The sequence below is a fragment of the Dasypus novemcinctus genome, chromosome 30 (assembly GCF_030445035.2).
Source record: "Dasypus novemcinctus isolate mDasNov1 chromosome 30, mDasNov1.1.hap2, whole genome shotgun sequence".
In the NCBI taxonomy this organism is placed as follows: Eukaryota; Metazoa; Chordata; class Mammalia; order Cingulata; family Dasypodidae; genus Dasypus; species Dasypus novemcinctus.
Window position 1 is genome coordinate 47,103,505 of NC_080702.1, and position 12,767 is coordinate 47,116,271.

General features: G+C 37.0%; 1 protein-coding gene, 1 non-coding gene and 1 pseudogene across 2 annotated transcripts; 1 reads left to right on the forward strand and 2 right to left on the reverse strand.

Moving 5' to 3' along the window:
• The window catches only part of LOC101439755 (keratinocyte-associated transmembrane protein 2-like), a 31,856-nt pseudogene extending 22,221 nt beyond the window's left edge, over window positions 1-9,635 (reverse strand).
• LOC111761580 (U6 spliceosomal RNA) lies at window positions 7,829-7,931 on the forward strand. The gene has a single exon (XR_002794910.1). It is a non-coding gene; the product is annotated as a U6 spliceosomal RNA (small nuclear RNA).
• Window positions 9,636-11,251: 1,616 nt separating the features above from the next.
• LOC131276876 (olfactory receptor 7A5-like) lies at window positions 11,252-12,190 on the reverse strand. Its single transcript, XM_058290458.1, has one exon. The coding sequence runs from the start codon at window positions 12,188-12,190 to the stop codon at window positions 11,252-11,254; it is 939 nt and encodes a 312-aa protein (XP_058146441.1).
• Window positions 12,191-12,767: the final 577 nt, after the last annotated feature.

Below are 12,767 nucleotides of genomic sequence, written 5' to 3' on the forward strand. Positions count from 1 at the left end.
AAGCAAAACAATGAGGGTATTGATGAAGGAACCATCTTGGGGAAAGGGAGTCAAACAGATATAATTATATAATAAGCCAACTCAGATCACAGTACTTCAAAAATATAATCATTGATTATCTTCAGAGACAGCATTGCCTCATTAACATCCTGGTCTAGATGATATTGCCCGGGTTTGGAACAAAGACCATTTTCTGCTTCAAACTGAAAGGAATGACTTCCTCTTGTTGGGAAATGTGATTTAAGCAACAGTAATAAAAAATAAAAAAAATAATAACATTAAACAAAGAAATGAGGAGTGGCAGGAGCATTGGACAGTGGGCAGAGGTTCTTGATCTCTTGCAGCTTGAATGCCTCAGCTACCCAATGATGCTGCTGCCCATGCCTGCTGAACTATGATAAAGAGCAGTTCATGAGAAGGCGGCAAATTTTTCCTCTGTACAGATGGATTTTGCAAGTAATTCAGCAGGTTCCAAATGATTCTGGTTGTAAATACTTGAAAGACTAGGCAAGTGAACAATTCAAAGGTACAAAAGTGTCACAGAAGAGGCGAGAACAAGATCATGGATACAATCTGGATGCTGATTACTCGAGGCAACATGCAGCTCAGAAGTTAGAAAAAACACTTGCTTTAGCAAACTCTTAACCGTAGCATTATTTTGAAGGATTTTTTAGAGCATCATATGCTTGTTGAGCTTAGACTCGATGACGACTGGTCCAATGCCAAGTAGAACTGTTTGTGTGTACATTTCTTTGGGAAATATAAGAGATCACGAGCATGGCATGTCATAGACAGCAAGGAAAAGTGCATCAGAATAATTGCCTTGGCAATGGAAAAGATACGCTGAATTGTGAAAATATTTCTGGATGTCTCAACAGTTTTTGGAAGAAACAAAAACCAATAGAACAGATGGCCAACAACTACAGGAAAAGATTTTCAGCATTATCAGCCATCAGGGAAATACAAATCAAAACACAATGAGATAACACTTCACCCCCACCGAAAAGGCAAGAATGAAGAGATAAATGTTGGTTAGACTGGAATAATTGGAAGTCTTACTACTTTGTGCTAGAGTGGATTTGAAATGATACAGCCACTTTGGTATAAGAATTAGTAGTTCCTCAAAAGTTTAAACAGGAGCACTGTGAAGAAGAGCCAGCAAGAACGACCCCCAGACCCAGCAAATGTCATGCGCCACTGCATCTCCACATCCAACACCCATGTCCTGCCACTGCCACCATGACCAAAAGAAAGACTGAAGGGGATATTAAAGGAGATAAAACCAAAGCACATCTGCTAAACCTGCTCCTCCAAAGCCAGAACTCAAGCCAAAAAGGACCCATGCAAAGAAGAGAGAAAAGGTACCCAAAAGGGAAAAAGTAAAGCTGATGCAGGCAAGGAAGGGAATAACCCTTCAGAATACAGAAATGCCAAAACAGACCAGGCATAGAAAGCTGAAACTGCTGGAGATGACAAGAGGTATGTGTGTATTTTTTTATTTTTTTTTATTTTTTGTAACCTATGTTAGTGTACAGAACACTGCATTGTTGTTTTTGGAGGATGGGGAAAATCTCACTAACAGAATATCTGAGCTGGATTAATATGGGAGAAAACACCTTTCCCCTTTAGTTATTTTTTAGAAATTTCCCCTTTACTCCCAGGAAAAGGGGATCCCTAATGTTGATAAACATTATTCACCTTGGTACAGATGACTCGTGGTGTGGAAAATCTAAAATTTGTTTTTATGTCCTTATGACCTCTTCTCTTTCTCAGCTGGAGAAAGCTGAAACTGCTGGAGATGACAAGAGGTATGTGTGTATTTTTTTATTTTTTTTTATTTTTGTAACCTATGTTAGTGTACAGAACACTGCATTGTTGTTTTTGGAGGATGGGGAAAATCTCACTAACAGAATATCTGAGCTGGATTAATATGGGAGAAAACACCTTTCCCCTTTAGTTATTTTTTAGAAATTTCCCCTTTACTCCCAGGAAAAGGGGATCCCTGATGTTGATAAACATTATTCACCTTGGTACAGATGACTCGTGGTGTGGAAAATCTAAAATTTGTTTTTATGTCCTTATGACCTCTTCTCTTTCTCAGCCATCAGCATTGATCTGACTCCCTAAAACCTAGAGATTTGTTGGGGCCTGACCTCCTAGTAACTGGCTACCCAGATTTGAGGCAATCTGGACTTTCCAGTGATGTCATGGAAATGGCATCTCTCAAAAGAATAGCAATTCCTTTTCTGAAATTGTGGATAATTCTGATGTTTTCCTTTCATTTCTTGAAAGTCATGGTCACCCCGTGAAAAGTTGTTAAACATCAGGCTAAACGTGAAATGTCAACCCTCACTCTAAACTTCCTCAGTTCAGAGCATCAAATGAAGACTTCCTGGGGTTATACCGTGGCTTTCTAATTTTGGTAATCCATTGAAGAGTGGAGTTTGAAAGTTGTATACTGTTAAAAATTGTCTGCCATGTCCTGCCTGAATTATCATGATTGTTGATGAAAAGTATGTTTTTTTATTATTCATTTTTTAAAAATATTACATTCAAAAAATATGAGGTCCCCATGCACCCCCCACGCCCCCCACAGCAACACTCTCCCCATCATCATGACACATCCTTTGCATTTGGTGAATACATCTCTGAGCATTGCTGCACCTCATGGTTAATGGTTCACAGCATATCCCACACTCTCCCACGTTCCATCCAGTGGGCCATGGGAGGATCTACAATGTCCAATAATTGTCACTGCAGCACCACCCAGGACAACCTCAAGTCCCGAAAACACCTCCACGTCTCATCTCTTCCTCCATTCCCCACACCCAGCAGCACCATGGCCACTTTTTCCACATCAATGCCACATTTTCTTCGATTACTAACCACAATAGTTCATGAGTAGAATATCAGTAAGTCCACTCTAATCCTTACTCTATTCCTCCATCCTGTGGACCTTGGATTGGTTGTGTCCATTCCACATCTATGTCAAGAAGGGACTTAGATTCCACATGGATGCTGTATGCAATCCTCCTGCTTTCAGTTGTAGGCACTCTTGGCTCCATGTTGTGGTGGTTGACATTCTTCAACTCCATGTTAGCTGAGTGGGGTAAGTCCAATAAATCAGAGTGTAGGAGCTGAAGTCTATTGAGGCTCAGGGCCTGGCTATCATATTGTCAGTCTAGAGATTCAGATCCCCTAGATATATCTTAAACCCCAGCACCAATTACAATTCTGGTAAAGTAACAGGAAAGGCTTGTGAAAATAGATCACATCTGAGTCCAGCTCCATCATGCAGAAACACCAACTCCAAAGAAGGGCCAACTGATATGGCAGTGAACTCCATCTGCCATGACCATAAAACCTGTGGGTCTCTGTAGCCCTCAGAAGAACCAATACCTGGGGTTGTATTTACTTTATCTGTCTCTGAGACTCTGCTCAGGTGTGCATAAGGGCAACCCCTCTGATAACCTCCAGACTCTTCTTTAGAGACTCATAGCCATATAAACTCATTTGTCCTTTCTGTTTTCCCCTTGATTTAGGTCAAAAAGCATTTTTAACTCCTGTAATTATATGTAGACAGGGATATTCTGCTGGTATAAGTTGATCCTTTTATCCAAGGTCATTTTCTAGTTACATCATCAACTGGTACTTGGAACTGATCCCTTAGCACCAATAAAGCTGTATACAGTTAAATAAAAAACAAAGAAATGACTCTCTTCCTCTTCCATATTTGGGGATTGGGTCTTAATAGATTTTACTCACTGCTCCATTTCCATGGAAACCTGGATTTCTTTCAAGTATTCATCAAACTCATTGTCTTTATGGTTGGTGGTCCAGTCACAGTCTGGTTCTCCATAATCTCCATTATCCATAGTGTCTTTGACTGTGGGTGGAGAACTATTCAGTGTGAGTAGACCTTCCTCCTCTATGTGAGTACCTGCACTGATATCAACTTCCTCTTGGGACAGAGAAGCAGCAAGGGAAGGATGGGGTGCCACAGATGTTTCTCCACTTTCCTCTGTACAATCTGTGGGAGGCAGAGTGCCATTGATCTGGGAAATAGAAAGTTTGGTTTGGTCTTCATGTATTAAAGCTTTCAAATTTGAAACAGAACCAACCAGACTGAGGACAGTTTGGTTCTTTGAATTAGGATGTGAGAGAACACTGGACAGCAGAGCAGATGCAAGCAGGAGCTCTAGCACCAGCAGCCGAGCACCCCCAGTGACTGGGTACTGGGTTTAGGCAGCAGCTTCATTTTCATGTCCCCACTCCTTATTAGATTTTTAAAAATTTTTGTTGGCAATTATTTTTTATTGTATTATTTGAAGATACAAAAATCACACAAAAAATTTACATTAAAAAATATAAGAGGTTCCCACTTTTCCAACCTCCACCTTCCCACTCCTCCCAAATCAACAACCTCTTTCATCATTGAGGCACATTCATTGCATTTGGTGAATACATTTTGGAGCACTGCTGCACCCCATGGATTATAGTTTACATTTTAGTTTACACTCTCCCCCAGTACATTCAGTGGGTTATGACAGGATATATAATGCTCAGCACCTGTCCCTGCAATATCATTTAGGACAACTCCAAATCCCGAAAATGCCCACACATCTCACTACTCTTCCCTCTCTCTGCCCGCAGCAACTACTGTGGCCACTTTCTCCAGATCAATGCTACAGTTTCCTCCATTACTAGTCACAATAGCTCTATAGTTGAATACCAGATTTGATAATTTTCCAAGTGATATCTATCAGTGTTTTCCATTGTCTATCATCTGTAAGAGATGACTTTTCTTTCCAATATCAGCTAACTTATCTTTATTGTCTTAATTCTTATTATCAAATTAATAGATAGGGGTTCTCATAAGTATCTTTAGTTTCTTTGTGACTTTAATGAAGATTTTTCTTCTGTCTGTGACAAAGACCCCCAGGGTGGTAATTTGGGGAGACAATTATTATTGATTAATCAATTACCTCTTTGGGAATGAATCTATTCTATCTTATTTTGAATGAAATATTGTTAATTATAAATTCTCCAAAAGAAATCAGCTGTGTTTAAGTGTTCTTAATTGTTTAATTAAACAGAAAATAATCTCAAAAAATGGAAAAATGTGAGATAAAGTAGTATAGGATAATCTTGTCCAACTGTAGATAAATATACAAACACAGGAATTTATTAATTTATCCATTTCCAATTGAAGCCAATCATTCTTCTTCATTGTCTGTTTTTTGGTTATTTATTCTTGCTTTGTCTCTGCCCTGGCAGGTATAACATCCACATGCAATCAGAAAACCAAACAAGTGTTTCAGAATTTCTGTTTTGGGGATTTTCAGTGTAATCAGAGATTTAACTCATTCTCCCTGATCTGTTCCTGTCCCTGGACCTGGTCACCTCCACTGGAACCCGCTCATCATCCCAACCATCATCTCAGACTACTACCTCCACACACTCATGTACTTTTTGTTCTCCAATCTGTCCTTTATTGACTCCAGGTTAATTTATACACCATCCCAAAAATTCTGGCAAACTTCCATTCTCTGTAAAAGGTTATCACCTATGCAGGCTGCCTCATGCAGATATTTTTTATCAATGTTTGTGGATTCCTGGAGAGTTTAATTCTGGGCGGGGAGGATGGCTTATGACCACTTCATGTCCATCTGTCATACTCTGCAATACACAGTCATCATGAACCCCAGCTCTGTGCCTGTGGGTTTTGTGTTCCCGTGTCTCACTGTCTCGATGGCCCTGTTTGAGACCTTGCCCTTCCTGAGGCCCTCCTTCTGAATACACATAGAAATCATGCACTTTTTTTGTCACGTTCCTGAAATACTTAAGCTCATCTGTTTTGACACCTTCATCGCTAACCTATTTGAGTACTTTGTGTTACATTTGTAGGCATTTTTCCTCTCATTGGATCCTCCTCATCTATTTTCAGATTGTCTCCTCCATTCTGAGAATCTCATCAGTCAGAGGCAAGTACAGAGCCTTTCTTACCTTTGGGCCACCCTGTGAGTTGTCTCCTTGTTTTGTGCCATAGTCATTGGTGTCTACTTGTGCTCTGCCATAACTCTATCCTCTAGGAAAAGGCTTTCAGTACAATATTCCTTAGCAATAGTGAAAAAAGTTACCTTGTCTTGTTCCAAACTACAAGAGGAATGCTTTCACCCTTTCAGCATTGAATATTTGAATGCCAGTGTTTTATATACACACACACACACACACACACACACACACATATATATATATATTTCTTTTTATCATGTTGAGTAAGATACCTTATGTGTCATTTTTCTGAGGTTTTTTATCATGAAAAGGCTTTAACTTCTTTAAAATTCATTTTCTACATCAATAAAGATTTTCATGTGAATTTTCTCTTCATTGTATTAGTGTTGTATACCTAGATTGAATTTCTTATGTTGAACATCCTTGCAACCTGATGTAAATCTCCCTTGGTCACAGTGGATAATTCTTTGAATATTCTGATGGCTATGATAGGCTAGTTGTTTTGTTGAGGGATTTTGCATCAATATACATAAGGGAAATTGTCCTTGGATGACATTCTTTACTATGTCTTTGTGAAGATATAACAAAACCCAAAAATTCATGTGTTTCACCAATAGGAAGTAATGGGATGATTTTCTTTTCATCATTTATATATTACTCAAAAAGAAAATTTGTTTCCCATGAGAACAAATCTATACCCTCATTTCATAGGGAATCATTATTGCTAGCACATATTTTAAGTGTCATTGAGAGGATTAAGATTAAGCTGATAAAATTCAGGATGTTTTTTCTGAGACAAAAAAGGAGAAGAAGAAATGATAAAGTAAGTAGAGGTCTAGGAGAATAAGGCAGAGTTGAAATGGTCTGTATCACTCAGTATGGACACTCTCTACAAACATCTTTTCTTAAAAATCATTTTACCAGCTAGCCATATTAGGAATGAGGAAAATGTCTTATGAGTCTTATGAGTAAAATATGCACAAAGATTAAGTTTTGCATTCACAATCAACTTTACATGATATGGTTTTGAGGTGGATAGGGTGGACTGGTTCTTAGCAGGCAATTCTCCCTTCTTCTGGTTTATACTCTAGTACTAGTACTCCAGAGGAAGGTAAACTAGGATGTGCAGTGCCTATTTAACCACCACTTATGGCAAGGGTGTCCTACTGCCTGGATTGCAGGAAATACAGCATATTTGTCAAATCAGCAATTCAGTTATATCTTCTTGACTATACAATATTTCTGATGATAACAGATGTATCAATTTTTTTTTTGTTGGCTTGTTTTATCAGGAATTTATACTTCCAGTTACTTGAAAGACATACATCTACCATTTTCAACAATATTAACAAATTTAGAGTACACATTAAATTTGTTCGCAACATTCTGAGATTTTTTTGAAAAAGAGGTTCTGCCTGAATAAAATCAATCATGCATGAAATTATTCAATACAAGAATTGATTGCACAAACACAGATCTCCAGGCTAGGAATCTGGGAATTGATATATAGGTTATTGCGTGTGAAAACAAGAATGACACTATTTACATTGGATAAATGGATGCCACAATTGTACATACTACACTGGCAATTCAGATTCACAATGTATTGTTTGAACTTTCCCCTAAAGACCGTGCCTTGGGAAAATTTTGACAAGTTAACTGCTTTATCAGTTAAATTATCTTGTTGAGAATCATAATCAAGAAATGTGGACTGATTTCCATCCTTTAATTCCAGTAAAAGACCATTAAAAATGCCAGGCAGTGGATTTTTAAATTTCAGATTAAGAGACAATCAAAAACCAGAACTTTTTGCTTGCTTCAGCAGCACATATACTAAAATTGGAATGATACAGAGAAGATTTGCATGGCCCCTGTGCAAGGATGACATGCAAATTTGTGAAGCATTCCATATTTTTTTTGATTAGTAATCGAAGAAAATGGGGCATTAGTGTGGAGAAAGTGGCCATATTGAATTTTTAGGGTATGGAGTGGGAGTCAGAGATGTGATATGCGGGCATTTTCAGGACTTTGAGTTGTCCTGGGAGGTGCTGCAGGCACAGCTACCAGACATTGTATGTCCTCCCATGGCCCACTGGGTGGCCTGTGGGGAGTGTGGACTATGATGTGGACCATTGACCATGATGTGCAGCGGTGCTCAGAGATGTAATCACCAAATGCAATGAATGTCACATGACAATTGAGGAGGTTGTTGTTATGGGGGGAGGAATGGGCTGAGGGGGTTTGGGGGTATATGGGGACCTCATATTTTTTTAATGTAACATAAAAAAAATAAAGACAAAAAGATAATATGAAAAAAAATAACTTTTCTAGGACTGTATGAGTCAAATCCTTTTTTTTAACTACAATCAAAAGTGGAAATGACTCAAAATCAGAGTCTGAACCTGTGAGTTGATAAATTACAAACTAAGTTGAATTCTCATTTTTACAAAAGAATATAAAGTAATTTAAAAAAGCTGAGCAGATCACATTTTTTCCCAAAGTTCGGTAGAAGCTCTGAGCAATTATTAATTCCAGAATGCCACTCTGGTTTGCCAGTTGAAGGGATGGTTCTGGATCTGGGTGAAGAATGAAACAGAAGTCTTTTTCAAGTTCACAAATGTTACATTAGGTATCCATAACAACCCTGATATTATTTCCTAATATCTGGGATTTATACTTGAAAACATCATAATTGGCTGTGGACAAAATACCCAAATTACTTTTTATAATCAATTTTATTAACATATTCATAAGCCATATAATTCATCTAAAGTTTAATATCAATCCCATTTGGTATAATAACAGAATTGTGCATTCATCACATCAATTAATACAAGAGCATTTTTATTACTCCAAAAGAAAAGAAAAAACAACAAAAACAAAAGAAAAAACACAGAAAATGCTACCCATGTTTAGTCACTACTCAGTCTTGCTATCCTTCTCTTGTCATACATATTGCTAATCTATTTTCAACTCTATAGTCAATCTGAATTTGCAGTTTGTATAGACAGAGACTAACAATATATAATATTTTGTCTAATTTCTTTCACTTGCTATACATCCTTTTTTAACATTGAAGTTTGGTTATTAATCTATTACTATACATTACTGTCCACAATATAGTTTGCTTATTTTTTGCCCACATATCACCCTGATATTGACATCTTATAGAATAAATATATATTTGTTCTGATTCATAGATAAACATTCTCATATATGCACTATTGATAGTACTTACTTTTCACAAGAGTGTTGGCCAAGCTGTACATTTCTATGTTTCATTTTTTAGCTTTCCTTCTAAATGTTTCCAGAAACATTGGCTTTCCATAACAGCCATTATTATACTCATATATGAGAGCTGCTAAATACAAACACTATGATGTGCTTTCAACATTTTTATGCATTTCCAATATTTACAAGAACACGCCTTACAATTCTGCACAGCGAGAAACTCAGCATCCCATTCTCTGACCTCACACTATTTTCTGGTGACTTCTATTCTAGTTAATAACTCTACGAGTTTGCTCACTATATTCAGTTCATAATTGTGAAATCATACAATATTTTGCCTTTTGTGTACTGTTTTCTTCACTCAACATAGTGTCATCGGGTTCATCCATGTTGCCATATGCTTCATTTCTTCTAACCATTAAATAATAGTGAACTCTTACATATGCAATAATTTGTTTATCCATTTATCACTTGTTAACTCCTGGATTATTACCATCTTTTGGCAATTGTGAACAATGCTGCTGTGAACATCAATGTGTAGCTGTCAGTTCATTTCAGTGCTTTCAGTTCTTCTTGGTATATACCTAATAATGATATTGCTGGTCACATGGTAGATTTATGTCTAACTTACTTAGGAACTTCCAAGCAGAATTCCTCAATGGCTATGAAATTCTACATTTCAAGCAATATTGAATAAGGACTCCAATCATTCCATCTCCTCTCCAATGCTTGTTGTTTCCTTTCTTTAAAACTGTGGCCATTCTATTAAATGTGAAATGATATCTCATTGTAGTTTTGATTTCCATTTCCCTAATAAATAGTGGTATTGAACATTTTCTCATGACTTTTCACCATTTGTATTGCTTCTTTAGAAAAATGTCTATACAATCTTTTTGCACAGATTTCAGTTGTGTCCATTTGTCTTAGCACTGCTGACTTGTAGGATCTCTTTATATGTCATGGATATTAAACCCTTAATGGACGTGTGATTTCCAAATATTTTCTTCCAGTTTGTAGGTTGCCTTTTTACCCTCATGTCAAAGACCTTTCAGGTATAAACTTTTTAATTTTGAAGAGGTCCAATTTACATAGTTTCCCATGCTGTGGGTGTTAGGATTAAGATAGCTCCACATACCAAAGACCTTGAAGAAATTACCCTACCTTATCTTCTAGGAATTTTTCTGGACTTTATGTTGAGATCTTTGATGCATTTGGTGATGATACTTGGGAACACGAATAGTGGTCCTCTTTCTCTTTTTAATATATTCAGTTCTCCAAGGTCATTTGTTGAAGAGATTGCAATGTCCAAGTAAAGTGAACTTGGTAGGTTTATCAAAAATCAATTGCATGTAGATGTGAGAGCCTGTTTATTAATGATCAATTTGATCCCAGTGATCAATATGCCAAACTTTATGCCAATAAAATGCTGTCTTGACTACAGTAGCTTGGTAATACACTTCAATGTCAGGAAGAATAAGTTCTCCGAATACACTCTTATTTCTTAGGATATTTATTGTGACTCTTTGGGGCCCCTGTACTGTCCAAATAAATTTGGTAATTGACTTTTTTATATTAGTGTAAAGTAGACTGTTGGGATTTTAAATGTGTGTTGAAATTATAAATCAGTTTGTATAGTTGATATTTTCATAATATTTATCTTCTAATCAATTAACAAAGAATATCCATTCATTCACATCCATTGTTCTAACAACTACTATAATTATATATGTAATTGAAGTAAAAAAAATTACTCCTAAAAATTCAGGCAGAAGATTCTGTTTTCAACTTTTAATAGGGAATATGTCAGAGAAGTCAAATGTTTTAAAGAAATTACATAATAAAGCAGTGTATTAATGTACAAAAATTAAAGAGAGAGAATTCTAGAAATTAGGCATGCAGCTGATTATCTTTCTTTGCATTGATAAAAGTATCTAGATTTAAGTCTCCTGGGGTTTGACCTCTCTTAATTATGAGAAAAATTCTAAACTTGAGGCAAAAGAATATTTCATAAAAAGAATGCTTCAAACCTGGAAAGCTTTTTAAAGGCCTGCTTCATGTCCTTGTTTCTAAGACTATAGATAAAGGGGTTCAGCATGGGAGTGACCACCGTGTACATCACTGAGGTTAGTGCATTTTCCCTTGAGTTTTGGGTAGCAGCAGAGCTAAGATACACTGCAAGAACTGTACTATAAAACAAGGACACTACCGAGAGGTGAGACCCACAAGTAGAAAATGCTTTATATTTACCTCCAGCTGTTGAAATTCTGAAAATGGAAGATATAATCTTCGAGTAAGTGTAAAGGATTCCAGTGAGTGGAATAACTGTCAGAAATCCAGTTGCAACTTGCATCACTAGGTCATTGAGGAAGGTGTCAGAACAAGCAAGTTGGACCACCTGATTAAGTTCACAGAAAAAGTGCGGCATTTCCAACTCTGTACAAAAAGACAATCGCAAAACCATTAAGTCATGCAAAAGGGAGACCAAAACACTCAATAACCAGGACGCTAGTAGCAGGAGGCCACAGACCCGGGGGTTCATGATGACAAGGTAGTGCAGGGGGTGACAGATGGCCACAAAGCGATCATAGGCCATCACAGTCAAGAGGGAGATGTCTAATCCTGCAAAAAGCATAAAAAAGTACATCTGGATGAGACAGTTTTCATAGGTTATGGTTTTGCTTTCTGTCTGGATGTTCAGCAGCATTTTTGGAACAGTGGTGGAGGTGAAACAGATATCTGTAAAAGACAGGTTGGAGAGGAAGAAGTACATGGGCGTGTGGAGCTGGGAGTCAGTGATGGTGGCCAGGATGATGAGCAGGTTTGCAAAGACAGTGACCAGGTACATGGACAAGAACAGCCCAAAGAGAAAGGGCTGCATTTCTGTATCTTCAGAGAAGCCCAGCAAGATAAATTCTGACACAAGTGTTTGGTTTTCTCTCTCCATATATACAATGCAAATACTAGAAAAGAGAAAAGAGAAATGCAAATTTAGACAGAAATAGTCATCACCAAATTAAAATAAATGCTATGGCTTAAAAACACATTAAATGAAGTATTATATATAAATACATCAAGTGTACTTAATATGAAAATACTGGGAAAACAAACACTCCTCTTATTCGTTTGTTTTAAAATTTCTACCAGGGATTGTCCTAGGGACCTTACATATGCAAAGCAGGCACTCAATAGTGAACTACACACCCTCACCACTCCTGCTTCTCCTTTATCCTGTTTCTGACTAGCCGCCCTTTTTGGTAATTCAAATATTTCTCATGGCAACAATTTTCACCACAAATTATATAGAATTTATATTATTCTATAAAGATTTTGTGCCCTGTATTGAAATATGGGGTACTATATATTGGTGATGGTATTACAATATTCTGAATGAAATTAATTTTACCAAATTGTACACTTGAAAATAGGTAAAATGGGAAATTTGAATTGTGCATAGGTTCCTACAATTGAGTTTCAAAAAATGAAGTAATTAATTAATTAGAGCTATTCTGCTTTTGCATATA

Bases quoted from the DNA above. Each gene is read 5' to 3' on its own strand.
- LOC131276876 (XM_058290458.1), bottom strand. From the start codon at position 12,190: ATGGAGAGAGAAAACCAAACACTTGTGTCAGAATTTATCTTGCTGGGC.